Genomic DNA, 23,654 nt, shown 5'->3' on the forward strand with positions numbered 1-23,654 from the left:
AGTTACTGACTGTGGTATTTGGGATGGAGAAGTTTCACCAGTACACCTATGGTCGACGAGTAACAGTGCAATCTGATCACAAGCCATTGGAGAGCATTACAAAGAAACCACTACTAAATGCCCCAAAGAGACTATAGTGCATGCTGTTACGACTTCAGAAGTACTATTTTGATATCTGTTACTGTCCAGGAAGAGACTTACTGATTGCAGATACTCTAAGCAGAGCATACCTACCTGTCACAAATGATGAGGAGAATAAAATTGAAACCATCAATATGTGTGACTATCTGGCGGTGTCAAAAGACAAGTTTAAGCAAATACAGACTTGTACAGAGAAGGATAAAATACTCCAGATCTTAAAGACTGTCATCTTGCAGGGCTGGCCAAAATACAAGCAGCATGCACCTAGGGAAGTTTCTCCATTCTTCCACATAAGAGATGAACTGTCAGTGCAGCAAGGAATCATCTTTAAAGGAGACAGAGCTGTTATACTAGAAGCACTCAGGAGAGACATACTGGAAACACTGCACTCTTCGCACTTAGGCAGGGAAGGATGTCTACGGCGAGCAAGAGAATCTATTTATTGGCCAGGAATGAATGACCACATTAAAAACTATATAGCACAATGTGAAATATGTGCGGCCTGCAGTGATAAGCAACAGAAGGAGACATTGCAACCTCATGAAATTCCACAGAGGCCTTGGTCAAAAGTTGGAACAGATGTGTTCACATGGAATGACAAAGAATACCTGATTACAGTGGACTATTTATCTAACTTTTGGGAGATTGATTTGTTACAGGACACAAGGGCGAGAACAGTGATTAAAAAACCCAAGGCCCATTTTGCCAGGTATGGCATTCCAGATATCGTGTTCTCTGACAATGCTGCTCAGTTTACTTCAGAAGAGTTTAAAACTTTCAGCAAGAGATGGGAATTTGAACACCAGACGTCTTCTCCAAGATATCCACAGAGTAATGGCAAAGCAGAGTCCGCAGTAAAAAAGGCAAAAAGACTCCTTAAAAAGGCAAAACAGGCAGGTACTGATGTATATCTGTCTATACTGGACCATAGAAACACACCCACCCAATGCATAGACAGCAGTCCGGCACAGAGGCTCATGAGTAGACGTACAAAGACACTCATACCAACCGCTAGTCATCTGTTAAAGCCAAAGTTGGTGGGAAACATCAAAGCTCAACTAATGAAAAATCAAGATAGGCAAGCTTTCTATTACAATAAATCTGCAAAGGATCTGCCAGATCTCCAGAGGAATGACAACATACGGCTGCAGCCAAGCAGCAAATACGACAAACACTGGCAAAAGGCAAAGGTTGTCCAGAAACTAGGACCTCGGTCCTACGAAATTGTAACAGAAGACGGAAGAAGCCTAAGGAGAAATAGGAGATATTTGAGGAAAACACAAGAACAAGATGATTCATGGCCTTTTGAACAATATCCTGATACCCAAGATAACGAGGCAGCAAGTCCAAGCCAAGTACCAACAGTGACTGCTGACCATCAGGGTGACACTGTTAACCAGAGACAGGCAATATCAGAAGGCACATTACCAGAATCAGAACAACTACCACAGGTGGATATTGACTCTTCTTATGTTACTAGGGCCGGCAGAATGATCAGAAAGCCTGCGCACCTCAAGGATTATATCTAACTGTATATATTGTAATTCTATTTTACTTGGTAATATTAACTTGTGTTTATTAAGTTTGATTGTTATTCTTGTTTAAAGAGAAAGGATGTAGCAATATGTATATGCTGTATGTCCCCTAGGGGCCTCTAGGGGTCTCTCTTCTTGTATGTGTTTACAAGCAAGTGGAAACTCGCTGGTACGGCAGACAGAGTGCAGGCAGCAGAGAGAGATGTTATGGCTGACAATACCACCTAATAAATAGCCTGAAGCTCTCCACTGAGTGTGATTACTGAGAGACACAGCAAACAGAACAGTCCTTGTCAACAAATCATCATTTGAGCCACCGGACATTACTAAATAAACTTACTGAAGAAAGCTGGAATCCAGAGTGAACATATAGCAGTGCTGGAACAAGGCACACTGCAGACTGCCAGTGCTTCACCTCCAGCCAGCACAAAGTCACACACACAGAGGATGGAGGGGGCAGAGCCCAGCGCAGCCTGGCAATTCCCATTGACAGTGCAGGAACAGCGCAACACTTCTCTGCAGAACGAGCCCTTCAACCCTGCGGGCCCCTTACAACCACAATAATTACGCCCCTGGTGAAGGAGTTTTTAATCACCATGCAAAGGATTCTGCAATCATCCATCAATGTTGTCTTCCATGGATATCCAGGCCTTTTGAGTTCCCAAGCTCACTAGTATACTCGTTTTTTTGGGGGGGGGTTTAGCAAAATGTGCCAAATTTATGATTTGGCCACGTCTAACATTACTGCTATCTCTCTAATGGATTGCTTATTGTTTTCAACCTAATGATGGTCTGTTTCTCTTACATTGAGAGCTCCCTTGACTGCATGTTGTAAATTCACAGCAACAGCTTCCAAATACAATTGCCACATTTGGAATCAGCTCCAGACCTTTTATTTGCTTAATTAATGATGGATTAATTAGGGAATAGCCCATTAAAGAGCCTTTGAGATAATTGTCCAATTACTTTTTGTCCCTTGAAAAATAGGCAGCTACTGTACATATTAAAGAGCTGTAATTCCTAAACCCTTACTCCTATTAGACTATGAATATGCTCAAATTAAAGCTGAGAGTCTGCACTTTAAGTCCATACTGATTATATAAATGGATCTTGAATATGTTTTGGTAAACAGCTAAAATGACAAACCTTGTGTCACTGTTCAAATATTTTGGGACCTAAATCTATGTCGGTTTCAGTAATTTAAATGTTGTTTACTAAACAAGAAAGTTGTCTTTTGCATTAAAGAGTTGTTTGTGTCTTTTTGTTTTAGGAGTGGAACACTCACCAGCTTCTTGACTTCCTAGTCTATGGGGTCGGGCATTTCTTCTTAAGTGACAATTTGCGCCAGCAATATCATTATGCTGTTGGCTCCAACTGTCCGCTGTCAGTGATGCTATATGAGGCAGCTTTGCCTCTACAGCTTCAAAAGCACAGTGGGACTGAAACTGGTGGGAGTAAGTGCTAATAGTGCACTTCTGCAATTGGTCTAAAGGCCGTGTTTAGAAGCTCAATAGGAAAGAGCTTGTTAGCGCTGTGTATGTTTGGCTGTACTGGAAGCAAACTTCACTCCCCTTGGAAATAAGCAGTAAACAAAAAAATAGAAAAGTAAGGATAAGAAGATAATTGAGGCAGTGAAAAATCACACATTCCAAATTTTCGGCTCATTGTTTACTGCACTCTACATATCTTTAAACAAATAAGTAACCCTATAATATCTCTAATACAGGGCAGAGCTGGGTTGCCAGGTCCCATAGGTCTTGACGGTCTCCCAGGACTTCAAGGAGTTAAAGGAGAAAAGGTAAAGCATTCATAAGAAATAAAGGAAGGTTGGTAATGGAGCAAATTCAGCTTTATACGGTAAATATTTAAGACTGTACACACCAGTGTCATGAGCTTCCTAAAAATGGAGATTAGCCAAATCTGTTTAAAAATGACATTGGGAAATTCTACCAGAAACCTTTGAATTGCCAAGGTTCTGTTACTTTTTGATAAGTTTAGTGCAGCAGATTGTGATATCCTTGATGTGAACTAAACAGACCAAGCACGAATGTGGACAGACCCAAACACTGTGAAAATAAAAAAAACCTTTCTCTGAGTTAGAACGTTTTCCACATGTATTTAGCACAGCTCTAATCTTACTTCAGAAGTATCTTATTTCTGTTTTTGGATGCTTTTATTTTGTGAAAAAAATTTATTTCGATCATAGAACTATGAGAAAAGTTATGAAATGAGTTTTCCACTGTTCATGCATCAGTTTTGGCTTTATGCTTTATTCTTTAGGGAGAAGCAGGCATTGGATTTCCTGGAATACCTGGTTTGAAGGGAACATTAGGAGAAAAGGTGATTAATCTATTGAATGTTTCATGTTGTCATATACCTGCCCACAAAAAAAGGTTAGATTAATTTATTTTGTTATTTAATACACTAGGTATGTTAACTGACTAGTTCTTGAGCTGAGCCTTATGGGAGCACTAAGATGGCAGCTATAGAGGTGATTATTAGGATGCTGGCTGCCTTGGCTATACATCAGTACTCCCGCAAGAATAATGGGCTGACCTCTTTCTAACCATTTAAATTGCACTTTTAGCTTTGGGATCTAAGTGGTTAAACCATGGAGACTGTTGTTCTTGCTGGTCATTGTAGTATTAGCAGGAGCCCTGCTGATTGTACGGGTACAGAGGCAGTACCTATGTGATCAACATGACATATTGAACTGTCATGGAACACAAGTAACTCAAAGTTCGTGATGGATATATGGGTCATACATAGGCTATAGAGAAAAAGGCGATTAAAGGGAATCTGTCACTAGGTTTTTCTCCCCCATCTGAGAGCATCATGATGTAGTGGTAGAGCCCCTGATTGCTGGGATGTAACCTTTACTAGATAGCTTGCTGATTAGGGATGATTGAATACCTCAAATATTCGGCTTCGCAAATATTTTCTGAATAGGTCGCCGCTATGCGAATATTGGATGTGCAATGTAAGTCTATGGGAAGCCCGAATAGTTCCAAATAGTTTTTATTCAGGATTCTCATAGACTTATATTGCGCATCGAATATTCGCGAACAGTCGACTAGCGGCGACCTATTCGGAAAATATTTGCGAAGCTGAATATTTGAGGTATTCAATCATCCCTATTGCTGATGTTTGTTTTTTTTTAAATCACTGCATATCTGCTAGTTCTCTGAATGTTGAGTTCTGTACAACACTAGTTATTGCTAACTTTCAATCTGCATAGGCAGAAAGCTGCCAACAAGTGATGGGGTTATACAGAGCTCATGAATATGGAGGACTACTAGCAGGTTTACTATTACTTTAGTGAATATCTCCTGTTGATTAAACAGAGATTATATCAAAATGACAGTAAAGGTGGTGTCACACACAACGACAACGACGACGCTGCTACGTCACCATTTTTTGTGACGTTGCAGCGACGTCCCGTCGCTGTGTGTGACATCCAGCAATGACCTGGCCCCTGCTGTGAGGTCACCAGTCGTTGCTGAATGTCCAGCTTCATTTTTTGGTCGTCGCTCTCCCACTGTGACACACACATCGCTGTGTGTGACAGCGAGAGAGCGACGAAATGAAGCGAGCAGGGAGCAGGAGCCAGCGTCTGGCAGCTGCGGTAAGCTGTAACCAGGGTAAACATCGGGTAACCAAGGGAAGACCTTTCCCTGGTTACCCGATATTTACCTTCATTACCAGCGTCCGCTCTCGCTGTCAGTGCCGGCTCCCTGCTCTGTGCACATGTAGCTGAAGTACACATCGGGTAATTAACCCGATGTGTACTGTAGCTAGGAGTGCAGGGAGCCAGCGCTAAGCAGTGTGCGCGGCTCCCTGTTCTCTGCACATGTAGCTGCAGTACACATCGGGTAATTAACCCGATGTATACTGTAGCAAGGAGAGCAGGGAGCCAGCTCTAAGCGCGGCTCCCTGCTCTATGCACATGTAGCACAGCGACGCGTGTCGTTATGATCGCTGCTGCTTCTGCTGTGTTTGACAGCTAAGCAGCGATCATAACAGCGACTTACAAGGTCGCTATGTCACAGAAAATGGTGACGTAACAGCGACGTCGTTGTCGCTGTCGCTATGTGTGAACCCAGCTTAAGCAGCCCAGTAAGTGACACCTTGTTGGAATTACGACCTGTGTCTCCACATGACTTCTTCTCTCAGATTAGGTAACAAATAACTGGTGACTGATTCCCTTTAAACATACAATAGTAATAAACAAAAATTGTTGAAAATTTCATTTAATTAAAAAATGTGAGGACTGGTGCTGACTGCCGAATGCTGTTTTGTAAAGAACTTTTAGTTTTTGCTATGTAATTTAAGTAAAAGGCCGTCCACCTTGTATGATTTCTTTTTAAAGATCATAAGTAAAAGTTGTCAAGGTTTTTATTATTATTATTATTATTATTATTATTATTAATAATAATAATAATTATTTACTGCCACAGCATACATTGTTTAAGCCGAGCAAGCTTCTACATGGGCAAAGACTACGAGACTGCTCACCTCAAAATATTGCATTAACAGGTGCCTTCTCTTAAAATGAGTATCTGTTAGATATATTGCATGGTACTCATACAGGAAAAATTCGATAACAATTAATTTCATTTGAATTGTTTGTAAAGTGTTATGTTATGGTTATTTATGTGCTGTTTATTTTTGCCAGGGATCTATGGGTCCTGTAGGACCTTCTGGAAGAAAGGTACGTTTATACACTTGATGTAGTTTGCTGTTTATCTGAATTCTTCATTACCTTTACAGCAAGAGCCAAACCTAATACCCAGCCTCAGAATATATTTAGATATGCAGATATTTCTTTTGTTGCCACTGATCTTAGATGGTTTTATATTTGTTGCTGAAATGGATTCTGTATTGGGATCAACTATCCTAAGCTGTCTGTAAGGGCATTAGAGTTAATGCAAATAAATTTGCACAACTCGATTCATCGATCATGACAGTGGTCTGAGACTGCTGGATGAGAGCTGTGAGAAATGCTCTTTACATGATGGCATCCATTGCTCTTCTTTTGATTAATCAGCCTGACGCAGCGTCATCATTGCAGCATGATGCACATGTGACCGTGCTCCCAGGCTGGTTAATCAAAAGAAGAGCTACCAGGTAAGAAGCAGTTTTCAGGAATCCAGTTCAATGGTAACAGACCACTGTCCAGGATGATGGACCAGATAATGTGAATTGTTTCACATTAACACTAAATGGGTTCATTTAAAGGGACCTGCTAGGTCATCCAAGTCTGCCTCATTTTGAATTCACAGGCAGGATGCAGGCAGGCATTATTTATTTGTTTCCCAATGTATGACAGTTTAAAAACTTAACTGCTTTCATAACACTTGACCATGAGATGTATGTGGTATTGTATCTCAGCTATAATCAAATTAATATGCTTGAGATGCAACACCAGACATACTTTAAGTGCAAGGATATCAAATTCAAATATACACAGGGTCAAAGTTAAAAACGTAAACAAGATCGTGAGTCAACCTAGTTGCAGGCCCCACATAGTCCTCCATACAGAATATTGTGCACCACATAGCCCTCCATACAGAATAATGGGCCCCACATAGCCCTCCATACAAAATAATGGGCCCCACATTGTCCTCCATACTATATAATGGGCCCACATAGCCCACCATACAGAATAATGGACCACATATAATCCTCATACAGAATAATAGGCACCACATAGCCCTCCATACAGAATAATGGGCTCCACTTACTCCTCCATACAGAATAATGGACCTCACATTGTCCTTCATACAGAATAATGAGCCCCACATAGCCCTCCATACAGAATAATATGCCCCACATAGTCCTCCATACAGAATAATGGACCCCAGATAGTCCTCCATACAGACAAATGAGCCACACATAGTCTTCTATACTGAATAATGGGCCACACATAGCCCTCCATACAGAATAATGAGCCCCACATAGTCCTCCATACAGAATAATGGACCCCAGATAGTCCTCCATACAGACAAATGGGCCACATATAGTCTTCTATACTGAATAATGGGCCACACATAGTCATCCATACAGAAAAATGGGCCACAAATCGTCCTCGATACTGAATAATGGGCCCCACATAGTCTTCCCAATAGAATAAAGGGACTCCATATAGTCCTCCATACAGAATAACGGACCCATATAGTCCTCAATACAGAATAATGGGCCACATATAGTCCTGCATACATAATAATGAGTGCCACATAGCCCTCCATTCAGAAAAATGGGCTCAACATAGTCATCCATACAGAATAATGGGCCCCAGATAATCCTCCATGCAGAATAATGGGTCCCTGACATCGTGGGCCAAATAAAATCAATCTGCGGGCAAGATTTGGCACCAGGGCTAGAGTTTGACAAGTGGAAGGAGTCAAACATGTCAATGCAGTATATATACTGTACAATAGATTGGTGTGATTAGAATGTCTGAGCCAGGACTTGTCTGGGGGAAGTAACGCTCTTCCAGACTAGTCCTGACTAATCTGTGTTATAAGAAAGGACATAATAGTTGTTTTTCATAATATAGAAACATTTGTGTAGGATGTGAAGCACTATTTTGGTAGGCACAGATAAGCCAACACAACGTCATAGGATCCAAACAAATAAATCACGTTAAAGTGAGCAAAGCTGCTGAATACATTGAATCTTCAACAGTGGAAGTAAAAGGGGTTTTTTTTATTCACAATGCATTTCAATTCTGAACTGGGGTCTTTTTCAAGTGCAAAAAAACACATTTGCTTTTTTTGCACTTGAGAGAGATGCCAGTTTAGCACTGAAACCAATTGTGAATAAAAAGCCTAAAGGTGGCTTTACACGCAATGACATCGCTAACGAGATGTCGCTGGGGTCACGGAATTCGTGACGCACATCCGGCCTCGTTAGCGATGTCGTTGCGTGTGAAACGCACGAACGACCGTTAACGATCAAAATTACTCACCATATTGTTGATCGTTGTCCGGTCGTTCTAATCCCGATCATCGTTGCTGTTGCAGGATGCAGATTGTTCGTCGTTCCTGCGGCAGCACACATCGCTATGTGTGACACCGCAGGAACGAGGAACATCATCGTACCTGCGGCCACCCGCAATGAGGAAGGAAGGAGGTAGGCGGGATGTTCAGCCCGCTTATCTCCGCCCCTTCGCTTCTATTGGGCGGCCGCTTAGTGACACCGCTCTGACGCCGAATGAACCGCCCCCTTAGAAAGGAGGCGGTTCGCCGGCCACAGCGACGTCACTAGGCAGGTAAGTATGTATGACGGGTGTAAGGGATGTTGTGCACCATGGGCAGCGATTTGCCCGTGACGCACAACTGACGGGGGCGGGTGCTTTCACCAGCGACATCGATAGCGATGTCGCTGTGTGTAAAGCCCGCTTTACACTTCTACTGTTGAAGAGTCAATGTATTAAGCAGCGCACCCACTTAAAGCGCACCAATCATCAGAATTTTCCTATATAACCTAAAGCCAGTACTATCCTGGCGCTATCATGCTAATTCTATACATACCTTTAGTTGTCAGCTAGGATGTATCATTTTTGAAACACAAGCAAGTGAAGTTTGTAAAATGTACAGCTTTTTGATTGGTAGCAGCTGCCAATCAGCTAATAGCTGGGGTGGATTTTGATAGTGATTCCCGCCACCCTGCCCGATGTTCCTCTCCCTATCTTTTATTTATGCTAATTCTATTAATATAGTGTTTTACTAATGGTTTTAGCTAAATCAAAATGGCTAGAAGGAACTTGCTGATGTCATACACACATGACCAGGAGGGGCTGGGCCTCAGCCAACAGAAAAATAATGTTGCTTCCTGGTATTAGCTATGTTGGCTGAGGCCCTGCCGCTTCTAGTCATATGAATATGACATCAGCAAGGTCCTTCTAGCCTTATCCATTAGTAAAATGCTATTATAGTAGAATTAACATAAATAACAGATAGGGGGAGGAAATAATTATCAAAACCCACCCTAGCTATCAGCTGCTGCCAATCAAAAAGCTATTCATTTTACAAACTTTACTTCCTTGTGTTTTAAAACCTATACATCCAATCTGACTCCTAAAGGTATGTATAGAATCAGCATGATATAGTGCCAGTATAACACTGGCTTTAGGCTATATAGGAAAATCCTGGTGATTGGTGCACTTTAAACATGTTGCATCCAATATCTCCTGGAAGCCCTCATCCAACAGCCACGTAGCAGTATCAGGCTGTCACAACTCCAACAGGTGAGCACAATCACACACTTGCCTACTCTCCCTACATAAGATATCACCCTATTATGCGCTCTGTTTCCCTTTTTTTTAGGTTTCATCAGAAATATAACATAATGGTTGCAGTTTGGCAGCCATGGGGGGACCTGACAGGTTCTCTTTAAGTATAAATATTTCTGACAAAACATAATTTGTGATACTATATGTAATTCTGGGGGTTACTATATGGCGTGAAATTTTAAATCTGCAACAGAGGACATATCATTGAAAAATAATGTATTGATTCTTATCATCTTACATTTAGGGTGACCAAGGTTTGCAAGGAATTGATGGAGTTGCTGGTTTAAGGGTGAGAAAATAAAATAAAAGCCTAATTTAAGCAGACACAGATTATTATGATTAAAAGTGGTAGTCAGTCATTCAATATATAATTGCATTATTTTTTTATTTTTATTTTTTAGGGAAAGAAAGGTCTAGATGGAGAGAAAGGTGAAAAAGTAAGTACGCTCATGATTAGCTTAATCTATCTCTCATAAAGTCTAAAACATTACACATTTCAATTATAATATGTATCAATAATGACAAGTTGTAATAAGAAATAAACATTTATTTGCAGGGAGAGCGGGGCGATATTGGACCTATCGGAACTTCTGGGAGAGCTGTAAGTTAAACATGACAGAGGGATGATTCTCCATGAATGAACCTCATTTATGCGGGCGTCACACGAGACGATCAATCGTGCACCCGCCCCAGTCGTTTGTGCGTCACAGGCAATTAGTTGCCCGTGACGCACAAAGTCGTTAAACCCCCGTCACATGCAGTTACCTGCTGAGCGACGTCGCTGTGGGCTGCGAACATCCACTTCCTGAAGGGGGATGGACGTTCGGCGTCACAGCGATGTCACACAGCGGCCGGCCAATAGAAGCGGAGGGGCGGAGATGAGCAGGACGTAAACATCCCGCCCACCTCCTTCCTTCCGCATTGTCGGCGGGACGCAGGTAAGCTGTTGTTCATCGTTCTCGGGGTGTCACACGGAGCGATGTGTGCTGCCCCGGGTACGATGAACAACCGGCGCAGAGAAGAAGAAACGACTTTTTGAAAATGAGCGCGACGTGTCAACGAGCAACGATAAGGTGAGTATTTTTGCTTGTTCACCGTCGCTCGTAGCTGTCACACGCTACGATATATCAAACGATGCTGGATGTGACCCCGCCGACATATCGCATGATATATCGTCTCGTGTGACGCCCGCATAAGTCTGTGTGCATTCACTATTAGAAAAATGTTATTTTCTACCAAAGTTTATATATATAAAATTAATATATAATATATAAACTATAATATATTATATTTTTTTTTGTTTGCTTTTTTGAGTTGAAATGGGTATACAATAAGAAATCCACTAAAGCATACCATGGTTCATAATTATGTTTCCTATTGAAAAGTTCAAAGAAAAAATCAAAACTTCTTAACACGAGGTTACAAATAACATTACATTTTTCTTTGCTGCCTCAATATTCTTATCAGTCTGACAAAACACCTTATTATACTGACCTAAAAAAATACCGTTTATATATAATCCCATTACAATTTTATTGCCAAGTGTCTCTATACCGCATACATACTTTTAATATGTCTGTCTCTAATTTGTGAATGTCTAATTTGCCAAAATGTTGATATAACATCTATATACGAGCTAATGCACACAGACATGGAGCTGTAGGGAGACACATAGCCTCAATCACTGCCTTAGGGCTCGTGCGCACATTGCGTATGTGCATGCATTTACGCTCCGTATTGCACTGCAGCGTAAATGCATGCGTCCTGCGTCCCCTGCACAATCTATGTAGATTGTGCATGACACGTGTACACGCAGCGATTTGCATGCTAAAATTTTGACCCAAATCCGTGCGTTCATAAAAGCAGCATGTCAGTTATTCCGTGCGCTCTAATTGCAGCTCTGTCTATGGTGGGGGCAGCATCCCGAGTGCATGAAATTGGCTTTTTTCTACAAAAAACTGCATCCATTATGCAGTGTTTCTGCAGCGATTTGAAGCGCACATGTGCTGTCAAATCGCTGCAGAATATTCAGCATTTACGTGCGCATGAGCCCTTACTCTTTTGAACTATGAGTATTCAGATATATTCCTCTCAAGAAGCAATGCTTCTATCTTGAAAAAGAAGTATTAGGCAATGTTCACATGTTGCACAAATTGGCAGTAGCGTTAATCACCAACACCAACAGGTGTTTGGTCAGAAGGAACAATATTCCTCACATCCGGTTAAAAAATTAAAAAATTAACAATAACCAGGGATTCAGATAGTCGAGTTGTTAACCTTCTTGGGAGAAGGGAGAAGGAGATTCTTGGAGAGGACAGTGAGTCCATTCATAAGGGGTCCTAGACCTGTTTGGTGAGGGTCTTTGGGAAAACGCCGAATATGAGGACGAACTGACCGTTTGGGAGACAAGACACCAGCAATTGGGTGAGATTGTTCCCTTTCAGACAATACCAGGTTAACAACTCGACTATCTGAATCCCTGGTTATTGCTAATTTTTTAACCGGATGTGAGGAATATTGTTCCTTCTGACCAAACACCTGTTGGTGTCATGGTCACTAAAAAAAACCCCTGTTATCAACTGGAGGGTGGTGTTGGATGTGATTAACGCTACTGCCAATTTGTGAATAGGGTCTGAGTGAGCAGTTGTGTGAATAATCTTGGCCATCTCGGTTAAATATCAATATTTGCCAGCACCAATTGGTATTTAGGTGTTATTGCGTGTTTACAGGGTATGCTAGTCCCCCTGTTCATATGGAGGATCTTGCAATTCATTTAACCCTTAAGCTGAACATTTTTTATGCATAGGCAAGGTGATCCTTCCCTATTTTTAGAGGAACTAATAAAAGTTATATTTTAGGTATTATTGCTGTATTTCAGGTCCTTCTAACTATATACCACACCAGTGGCTGCATTGTAACAGCCTGCAGTAAGCTGTAGCCACGGTAAACATCGGGTAACCAAGAAGCCCTTTCCTTGGTTACCCAATATTTACCTTAGTTACTAGCGTCCGACGCTTTCACGCTGCCAGTGCCGGCTCCCTGCTCCCTGCATACGTAGCTGGAGTACACATCAGGTAATTAACCCGATGTGTACTTTGGCTAGGAGTGCAGGGAGCTGGCGCTAAGCGGTGTGCTCTCACGCTGCCAGTGCCGGCTCCCTGCACACGTAGCTGGAGTACACATCAGGTAATTAACCCGATGTGTACTCTGGCTAGGAGTGCAGGGAACAGAGAGCGGCGGACGCTAGTAACTTAGGTAAATATCGGGTAACCAAGAGAAGTGCTTTCCTTGGTTACCCGATATTTACATTAGTTATGCTTCCACGCGTCGCTGGTAGCTGGGGGCTGGTCACTGGTTGCTGGTGAGATCTGCCTGTTTGACAGCTCACCAGCGACCATGTAACGACGCAGAGGCGACCCTGATAATATCAGATCGCTGATCGTGATCGCTGCTGCGTCGCTTAGTGTGACATCACCTTAATGTCTTTGTATTCTTACATGATCAAGGATGATTCACTTATGAACAGTTTAAATGTTTAAAGTGTTTGATAGTTGTTAGACTAAACAATACCAGAACAATATGTTAAAGTAAACAATTTCCTACTATTTGAATGCTCTACCAATGTCTGAGAGTAAACAATGCCCTACCAATTGAATGCCCTACCAATTGAATGCCCTACCCTTGTGTGAAAGTAAACAATGCCCTACCAATTCATCTTCCCCCTGCTGTCTTTCATGAACTCATATAACCTTAGTTCAGGACTACACATCTTATATGAATCAATGTTATTTGTTCAAAATAGTCACTTTTTTCAGACATAAAAAACTTTTTCCCCTAAATAATTAGATCTAGTTGCCCTTTTTTTTCAAAAAATGGTTTATAGTTTCACATATACTGTATATTGCATTGCTCGCCTAACACATTGTATTGTTCATGCTTGCAAGAGTGAAACAAAGCTGACTTTGGGATCCTGAAAAAACTCAGTAAAATTTAAAGCAAAAATGCGGTAATAGACGCAAAAAAAAAAGTCAGGAAAACCTGTGTTCTGGTGGCAGCTTTTTTTTTTTTACTGCCATGAGATCAGGCTTTACCTTCAGAAAAAAGAAGCAAAAAGCAATCCCTTAGGCTATGTGCGCCCGTTGCGTTTTTTTCATGCATTTCCGCAGTGTTTTGAACAGCAGCGTTTCAATGTCAAAAAGCTTGCGTTTTGTTTTCTAAGCAAAGTCTATGGGAATTTAGTAAAATTCGTCCGCACAATGCTTTTTTAAATGCAGCGTTTTGAGTGACAAAATTTTGTCAAAATCTCTTCGTTTATAAAAGCAGCATGTCAATTCTTTTTTGCGTTTTGGCAGCGTTTAGCTAACATTGAAGTCAATGACAGTTTTGAAAACGCATCCAAAATCAAAATTCTAGCGTTTTACATGCATTTTTGATGCTAAACGCATGCTTTTTTTGTCAAAATTAAAGCATGCGTTTTGGGCATTATAGTGAGGTCAAGAGTTTTCCTTTTGCCCACACATCCAGCCCGACTTCAAAAAAAAAGAGTCAAACAATAAGTTACATTTATTTTTAACATAAATATTAAATCTTAATAATCATTTTAGGAAAAGTATCATAATAGTGTATGATTTAAAGCATGAATTTTTTTATTTATTTTTTTTCCCTTTTTTCCAGGTGTTTTAATGTTCAAACTTTATTTAGTAGTGTCTTTGTATTGAAAACGCATCCCATTTTAAGCACTAAAAATGCATGTTAAACGCGGTCAAAACGCGGCAGAACGCAAGAAAAATGCATGCGTATTTCCTGCGTTTATGTGGTCAAAACCAAATTTGACAATGACAATTTCTGCCAGAGGATGCGTTCATTTCTGCAAGGTACAGAACGCAACGTGCCCACAAGGCCTTAAATGGTATACAATGGTGCAGAAGAAGTCTTATGAGCTTCAATTACAGCCCTTTTACAGCTATATAGAAAACGGAGCCGTAATAAAACTGTGTGCATTAGTTTTTAGTGTTATAGGATCAAAACATCATGTTTGCATTTTTCAGACTAAAATGTATTATTATTATTATTTTTTTAAAAGGGACTTCCAGGGCCTTCAGGTCAAAAAGGAGACCAGGTAATAAGAAATATTTATATTAATCATGGGTACAGTTGAGCTTTTAAGTTTTATTACTAGGGTCCTGACTTTCATTCTGTCCATGGCTACCGTATATCATGTAGTTTGAATGGTCTACCCGTGCTTGTCTGTGCTTCATCTATAATGAAAAATCATGACTTGCTAAGTGCTAACCAGATTATTTTCTATTTACTGCACATGTATGTTTGTGCATTAGTGCAAGTAAAGTGTTGACATATTTTAAATGATAGCTAATAAATATTGATTTACGATAGTGTTTGAATAATAAGCCATAGAATAAAAAAATAAACCCTGCACAAATAAAAATTTGTAAAAATGATGTTCTAATTTATAAAAAAAGGTAACAGATAAAAGCTTGTATGGAAGGTACTATGCTGGTGAAGATGGAAGGCTAAGGTGTTATTCCTATAGTAAAGACACATCATGTTAAGGAATGTGAATTAAGGACTGATACAATGCTTGCCATAACACAAACAATTCAGAATCCTACTCTATTAAGATATTTCAGAGGTGTTCTACACAATTTTGTTTTCCTCCAATATTCATGTGTTTTATTCTTTCTAATTTACAAAAATGTATAAGATTTAAAAATATAACAGCTTTCATCGCTCTTATATAGAGATGAGCGAACCGGTCCCGGTTCGGCTCGAGGCCGGTTCGCCGAACGGAGGTCCCGTTCGAGTTCGGCTCGTCGAACGTTCGACGAACCGAACTCGAACTGCATAGGAAACAATGGCAGGCAATCACAAACACAGAAAAACACCTAGAAAACACCCTCAAAGGTGTCCAAAAGGTGACAAACAACTCAACCACATGGGAAAGTGACAAGGACATATACTCATGCGAAAACAAAACAGCTGGACAAGGAAAAAGAGGAGGACACACAGATATAGGCATGGCACGCCCTTCTAAAGTCATGTAAAACACCGCAAGGTGACTCCAAGCGGAGTCTCCCTTTTTTCCAAAAATTGGGCCACACAGACACCCACCCCATCAGTGGCAGCACTTGGGCCCTAGTTGCAAACAGGATGTTTTGATTTGCATCAAGCACATTCAAAAATACGCCATAATTAACCGTCCCCAGCATGACACCGGGGTAGGTAGATAAAGTCTTTGCTGAACCATGACTTGTTCATCTTGGCTTCTTTTAAAAACAATGTAAGCAAGGGTTACTCCAAGCGGAGTCTCCCTTTTTTCCAAAAATTGGGCCCCACACACACCCACCCCTTCAGTGGCAGCAGTTGTGCCCCAGTTGTACACTTCACAGCTACATTTGCATCAAGCACATTCAAAAATACGCCATTCTTATCCGTCCCCAGGATGACACCGGGGTAGGTAGCAAAGTCTTTCCTGATCCCAGCTCTGTTCATCTTGGCTTCTTTTAAAAACACAGCAAGCAAGGGTTACTCCAAGCGGAGTCTCCCTTTTTTCCAAAAATTGGGCCACACAGACACCCACCCCATCAGTGGCAGCACTTGGGCCCTAGTTGCAAACAGGATGTTTTGATTTGCATCAAGCACATTCAAAAATACGCCATAATTAACCGTCCCCAGGATGACACCGGGGTAGGTAGCAAAGTCTTTCCTGATCCCAGCTCTGTTCATCTTGGCTTCTTTTAAAAACAATGTAAGCAAGGGTTACTCCAAGCGGAGTCTCCCTTTTTTCCAAAAATTGGGCCCCACACACACCCACCCCTTCAGTGGCAGCAGTTGTGCCCCAGTTGTACACTTCACAGCTACATTTGCATCAAGCACATTCAAAAATACGCCATTCTTATCCGTCCCCAGGATGACACCGGGGTAGGTAGCAAAGTCTTTCCTGATCCCAGCTCTGTTCATCTTGGCTTCTTTTAAAAACACAGCAAGCAAAGGTTACTCCAAGCGGAGTCTCCCTTTTTTCCAAAAATTGGGCCACACAGACACCCACCCCATCAGTGGCAGCACTTGGGCCCTAGTTGCAAACAGGATGTTTTGATTTGCATCAAGCACATTCAAAAATACGCCATAATTAACCGTCCCCAGGATGACACCAGGGTAGGTAGCAAAGTCTTTCCTGATCCCAGCTCTGTTCATCTTGGCTTCTTTTAAAAACAATGTAAGCAAGGGTTACTCCAAGTGGAGTCTCCCTTTTTTCCAAAAATTGGGCCCCACACACACCCACCCCTTCAGTGACAGCAGTTGTGCCCCAGTTGTACACTTCACAGCTACATTTGCATCAAGCACATTCAAAAATACGCCATTCTTATCCGTCCCCAGGATGACACCGGGGTAGGTAGCAAAGTCTTTCCTGATCCCAGCTCTGTTCATCTTGGCTTCTTTTAAAAACACAGCAAGCAAGGGTTACTCCAAGCGGAGTCTCCCTTTTTTCCAAAAATTGGGCCACACAGACACCCACCCCATCAGTGGCAGCACTTGGGCCCTAGTTGCAAACAGGATGTTTTGATTTGCATCAAGCACATTCCAAATCAACAAGCATTTACTCTCCCCAGGATGACACAGGGGTAGTAAATTCCTTGTGGATCCATGACTTGTTCATTTTGATGAACGTCAGTCTGTCCACATTGTCACTGGACAGACGCGTGCGCTTATCTGTCAGCACACACCCAGCAGCACTGAAGACACGTTCAGAGACAACGCTGGCAGCTGGACACGACAAAATCTCCAAGGCGTAATTTGCGAGCTCTGGCCATTTTTCTAGGTTTGAAGCCCAAAAGGAGCAAGGCTCCAGTTGCACAGTCATGGCATCGATGTTCATTTGGAGATACTCCTGTATCATCCTCTCCAGCCGTTGACTATGTGTCAGACTTGTTGTCTCTGGTGGCCTTGCAAAAGAGGGTCTAAAAAAATTATGAAAAGATTCCATAAAATTGCTGTTACCAGCACCAGATACGGTCCTACTGGTACGGGTAGACTGTTGAAGATGACGAGACCGTCCCATGTTTGTCAAGTTACAACTGGGAGATTCCCTCCCTGCACCTGCACGGTTGTTTGGTGGAAAAGCCGAGCTAAGATCGAGTAACAGCTTCTGCTGATACTCCTGCATACGTGCGTCCCTTTCTATGGCTGGAATTATGTCACAAAATTTGGACTTGTACCGGGGAATAGTGTGGCAATCCAGTAGTCATCATCACTTCTAATTTTGACAATACGACTGTCATGTTGGAGGTAGTGCAACAAAAAGGCACTCATGTGTCTTGCGCAGCCATGCGGACCAAGTCCACGCTGTGTTTGTGGCATAGAGGTGCTAACTGTTCTTTCTTCCTCTGACATCTCCCCCCAACCTCTTTCAACTGAAATTTGACCAAGGTCTCCCTCATCCGCTGAGTCTTCCATGTCCATGGACAGTTCGTCCTCCATTTCTTCATGTTCTCCTGCACCTTGCTCAACATTTCGCCTGCTACTATGCGCCCTTGTCGATCCCTGTCCCCCATGGTCCCATGCCTGCTGCGTTGGTGATGATGAACGTCTGGACCTTGGTGATGTTGTTGTCCCTTGCGCATATGAATCCTCCTGTAGTTCCTCCCCTTCATGTTGTCCCACCCCCTGACTCCGAATAGTGTTTAGCGTGTGCTCCAGCATGTAAATGACTGGAATCGTCATGCTGATAATGGCATTGTCAGCGCTAAACATATTCGTCGCCATGTCGAAACTGTGCAGAAGGGTGCATAGGTCCTTGATCTGAGACCACTCCATCAGGGTGATCTGCCCCACCTCTGCATCTTGTTGGCCCAGGCTATACGTCATGACGTATTGCACCAGGGCACGGCGGTGCTGCCACAGTCGCTGTAACATGTGGAGAGTTGAATTCCAGCGTGTCGCCACATCGCATTTCAGGCGATGAACCGGCAGGCCGAAAGACTTCTGGAGCGATGCAAGTCGCTCTGCTGCGGCGCTTGAACGGCGGAAGTGAGCAGACAGTTTTCGTGCCCTGTTCAGAAGGCCATCTAGGCCGGGATAGTGTGTTAAAAATTGCTGGACGACAAGGTTCAACACGTGAGCCATACAAGGTACGTGTGTCACCTTGCCCAGGCGAAGGGCCGCACCCAGGTTTGCAGCATTGTCGCACACGGCCTTACCAGGCTGCAGGTTGAGTGGAGACAACCATTTATTAAACTCGGACCGCAGAGCTGACCACAACTCCTCAGCTGTGTGACTCTTATTCCCAAGACATGTCAAGCTAAAGACCGCCTGATGCCGTTGCGCTCTGCTGCCAGCATAGTAATGAGGCGTGCGTGATTCCTTCTGCGCAGTGAGAACGCTGGTGGCCTGACCAGGCAGGCTTGGGGCGGAGGTGGAGGACCCAGATGAGGTGGAGGATGCAGAAGCAGTGGCGGAACTTGGACAGACAGAGGATTGACACACAAGTCGTGGGGACGGCAAGACTTGTGCAGCAGACCCTTCACCATCTATCACCATAGTTACCCAGTGCCCAGTCAGCGACATGTAACGTCCCTGTCCATGCTTACTGGTCCAAGTATCGGTGGTGAAATGCACCCGTTCACACACAGAGTTTCTCAAGGAAGCGGTGATGTTGTGTGCGACATGCTGGTGTAGCGCGGGCACACCTTTCTTAGAGAAGTAGTGGCGACTAGGCATCTGGTACTGGGGCACAGCGACAGACATAAGGTCTCTAAAATCCTGTGTGTCCACTAGGCGGAAAGGCAGCATTTCGGTTGCCAACAGCTTACAGAGGGATAGAGTCAACCTCTTAGCTTTGTCATGGGTCGGAGGAAGTGGCCTTTTATTTGACCACATCTGAGGGACAGAGATCTGGCTGCTGTGTGTAGACGGTGTTGAGTAGGGTGTCCCTGGAAAAATGCAGGTTTGTGAGGAAAGTGCAGGCGGAGACATGATGTTGCCTTCATCCAACGTTGGTGCTATCGATGTCTGAGAGAGCTGTACACACTCACTTGTTTCCCCTTCCAAACCAACTGACGACCTACCAAGCAAACTGCCTGTTGCGGTTACAGTGGTGGAAGTTTTGCGTGGAAAAACAGGTGTGACAGCTGTCCCCACAGTCCTAGAAGATGAAGAGCGCGCGGATGCACTGGAAGGGGCAGGCGGTGGATGGTTCGCTCTGCTAGGCTGCATTGCAGCACAGTGAGCTTCCCACCGGGACCTATGATATTTATTCATGTGACGATTCATGGAAGAAGTTGTCAAACTGCTGAGGTTTTGACCTCTACTAAGAGAATCATGACAAAGTTTACAGATCACATAATTTGGGCGATCTTTTTCTATGTCAAAAAAGGACCAGGCTAGGCAAGGCTTAGAGGCCATGCGACCTGTTGATCCACCCCGAATAATGCTCATAGGCAGAGTGGTGGCTGAGGATGCAGTTGTAGACGTGCTACCAGTGCTCCGACTCTGTCCAGGAAGGCGCAAGGTAACTTCGTCGTCGGTTGCATCCTCCTCCACCGCCTCTGTTGACCTCCTCGAGTGCCTGACTGGGGGTTGACAGTAGGTGGGATCTAGAACTTCATCATCAATTGTTGTGTTTGCACTCCCCTCCCCCTGAGACCGAGCCTCTTCTTGCCCTGACCGAATATTTAAGTTGTCATCCCAATCGGGTATCTGCGTCTCATCTTCATCAGTATGTTCCTCATTGTCTATAACCACAGGTGTTACAGTTTGTGACAAAGGGTCAACATTATGCTCAGAAACTTGGTCCTCAGGGCCTGAATCAGAGTCACAAAGGTTCTGGGCATCACTGCAGACCATTTCCTGTTCTGTACTCACTGTAGCTTGGGAGCAGACCTCTGATTCCCAGGCTATAGTGTGACTGAACAGCTCTGCAGACTCAGCCATCTCAGTTCCACCATACTGTGCAGGGCTGATGGAGACTTCAGAGCTGGGAGAAATCAAGTGTGATTGGGATGACAACTCAGAGGACTGGTGTTTTTTGGATGCGGTACTTGAAGTGGCTGAGAGGGCACTTGTTGGACCACTTGAGATCCATTCAAGCATTTTGCTTTTTTGCCCATCATCTACCTTTCTTCCTGTTGTTCGTGTCCGTAAAAAAGGGAGCACATCGGATTGTCCACGGTAAGTAGTAGACATCTTACTTTTGCTGGTAGATGGTCTATCTTCAGCAGATGATAATGGAGCTTTGCCACCTTCCCCACAGACAAAACCTTTTTTGCCTTTTCCACCACGCCTCTTCCCCTTTCCACCAGCATCTGTCATTTTGCCACTCATGTTGATTGCGACAAGATTGTGGACTGAAAATGTGGTAGTAAAAATTGAGAGGTGGTGAAGATTGCAGTGGTGGTCTAGCTTTATTAACAGCAGAATAATAAAGAATAAATATCCCTCACAATGCAACTACGGCCCTTAAACTGGCAGCAAAAAATGCTAGTATAATGGCTTAGTTATAATGAGATGGAGTGTGCAACGCAGGCAGATGCGCTCTGCAAATGTCTTTGCACTAGTGGGACTATAGCAAAGTCCAATAGCCACGTTTAGGATGCCACTAGGTACACTGAGTGTTTGCTAGTATAATGGCTTAGTTATAATGAGTTGGAGTGTGCAACGCAGGCAGATGCGCTCTGCAAATGTCTTTGCACTAGTGGGACTATAGCAAAGTCCAATAGCCACAGATAGGATGCCACTAGGTACACTGAGTGTTTGCTAGTATAATGGCTTAGTTATAATGAGTTGGAGTGTGCAACGCAGGCAGATGCGCTCTGCAAATGTCTTTGCACTAGTGGGACTATAGCAAAGTCCAATAGCCACAGATAGGATGCCACTAGGTACACTGAGTGTTTGCTAGTATAATGGCTTAGTTATAATGAGTTGGAGTGTGCAACGCAGGCAGATGCGCTCTGCAAATGTCTTTGCACTAGTGGGACTATAGCAAAGTCCAATAGCCACAGATAGGATGCCACTAGGTACACTGAGTGTTTGCTAGTATAATGGCTTAGTTATAATGAGTTGGAGTGTGCAACGCAGGCAGATGCGCTCTGCAAATGTCTTTGCACTAGTGGGACTATAGCAAAGTCCAATAGCCACGTTTAGGATGCCACTAGGTACACTGAGTGTTTGCTAGTATAATGGCTTAGTTATAATGAGTTGGAGTGTGCAACGCAGGCAGATGCGCTCTGCAAATGTCTTTGCACTAGTGGGACTATAGCAAAGTCCAATAGCCACAGATAGGATGCCACTAGGTACACTGAGTGTTTGCTAGTATAATGGCTTAGTTATAATGAGTTGGAGTGTGCAACGCAGGCAGATGCGCTCTGCAAATGTCTTTGCACTAGTGGGACTATAGCAAAGTCCAATAGCCACAGATAGGATGCCACTAGGTACACTGAGTGTTTGCTAGTATAATGGCTTAGTTATAATGAGTTGGAGTGTGCAACGCAGGCAGATGCGCTCTGCAAATGTCTTTGCACTAGTGGGACTATAGCAAAGTCCAATAGCCACAGATAGGATGCCACTAGGTACACTGAGTGTTTGCTAGTATAATGGCTTAGTTATAATGAGTTGGAGTGTGCAACGCAGGCAGATGCGCTCTGCAAATGTCTTTGCACTAGTGGGACTATAGCAAAGTCCAATAGCCACGTTTAGGATGCCACTAGGTACACTGAGTGTTTGCTAGCATAATGGCTTAGTTATAATGAGTTGGAGTGTGCAACGCAGGCAGATGCGCTCTGCAAATGTCTTTGCACTAGTGGGACTATAGCAAAGTCCAATAGCCACGTATAGGATGCCACTAGGTACACTGAGTGTTTGCTAGTATAATGGCTTAGTTATAATGAGTTGGAGTGTGCAACGCAGGCAGATGCGCTCTGCAAATGTCTTTGCACTAGTGGGACTATAGCAAAGTCCAATAGCCACAGATAGGATGCCACTAGATACACTGAGTGTTTGCTAGTATAATGGCTTAGTTATAATGAGTTGGAGTGTGCAACGCAGGCAGATGCGCTCTGCAAATGTCTTTGCACTAGTGGGACTATAGCAAAGTCCAATAGCCACAGATAGGATGCCACTAGGTACACTGAGTGTTTGCTAGTATAATGGTTTAGTTATAATGAGTTGGAGTGTGCAACGCAGGTAGATGCGCTCTGCAAATGTATTTGCACTAGTGGGACTATAGCAAAGTCCAATAGCCACAGATAGGATGCCACTAGGTACACTGAGTGTTTGCTAGTATAATGGCTTAGTTATAATGAGTTGGAGTGTGCAACGCAGGCAGATGCGCTCTGCAAATGTCTTTGCACTAGTGGGACTATAGCAAAGTCCAATAGCCACAGATAGGATGCCACTAGGTACACTGAGTGTTTGCTAGTATAATGGCTTAGTTATAATGAGTTGGAGTGTGCAACGCAGGCAGATGCGCTCTGCAAATGTCTTTGCACTAGTGGGACTATAGCAAAGTCCAATAGCCACAGATAGGATGCCACTAGGTACACTGAGTGTTTGCTAGTATAATGGCTTAGTTATAATGAGTTGGAGTGTGCAACGCAGGCAGACGCGCTCTGCAAATGTCTTTGCACTAGTGGGACTATAGCAAAGTCCAATAGCCACAGATAGGATGCCAC

The 23,654-nt window shown here is 43.1% G+C and overlaps 1 protein-coding gene across 1 annotated transcript in view; it reads left to right on the top strand.

Moving 5' to 3' along the window:
* Positions 1-23,654, top strand: part of LOC142302455 (uncharacterized) — a 593,189-nt gene that overhangs the window by 187,972 nt on the left and 381,563 nt on the right. The window contains exons 36-41 of the mRNA XM_075343517.1: positions 3,403-3,474; positions 3,957-4,016; positions 6,352-6,387; positions 10,217-10,261; positions 10,374-10,409; positions 15,056-15,091. Of these exons, the coding sequence (XP_075199632.1) occupies positions 3,403-3,474; positions 3,957-4,016; positions 6,352-6,387; positions 10,217-10,261; positions 10,374-10,409; positions 15,056-15,091 (285 nt within the window). The remainder of the gene's footprint in view (positions 1-3,402; positions 3,475-3,956; positions 4,017-6,351; positions 6,388-10,216; positions 10,262-10,373; positions 10,410-15,055; positions 15,092-23,654) is intronic.

Source organism: Anomaloglossus baeobatrachus, chromosome 4, assembly GCF_048569485.1.
Source record: "Anomaloglossus baeobatrachus isolate aAnoBae1 chromosome 4, aAnoBae1.hap1, whole genome shotgun sequence".
NCBI classification, from domain to species: Eukaryota; Metazoa; Chordata; class Amphibia; order Anura; family Aromobatidae; genus Anomaloglossus; species Anomaloglossus baeobatrachus.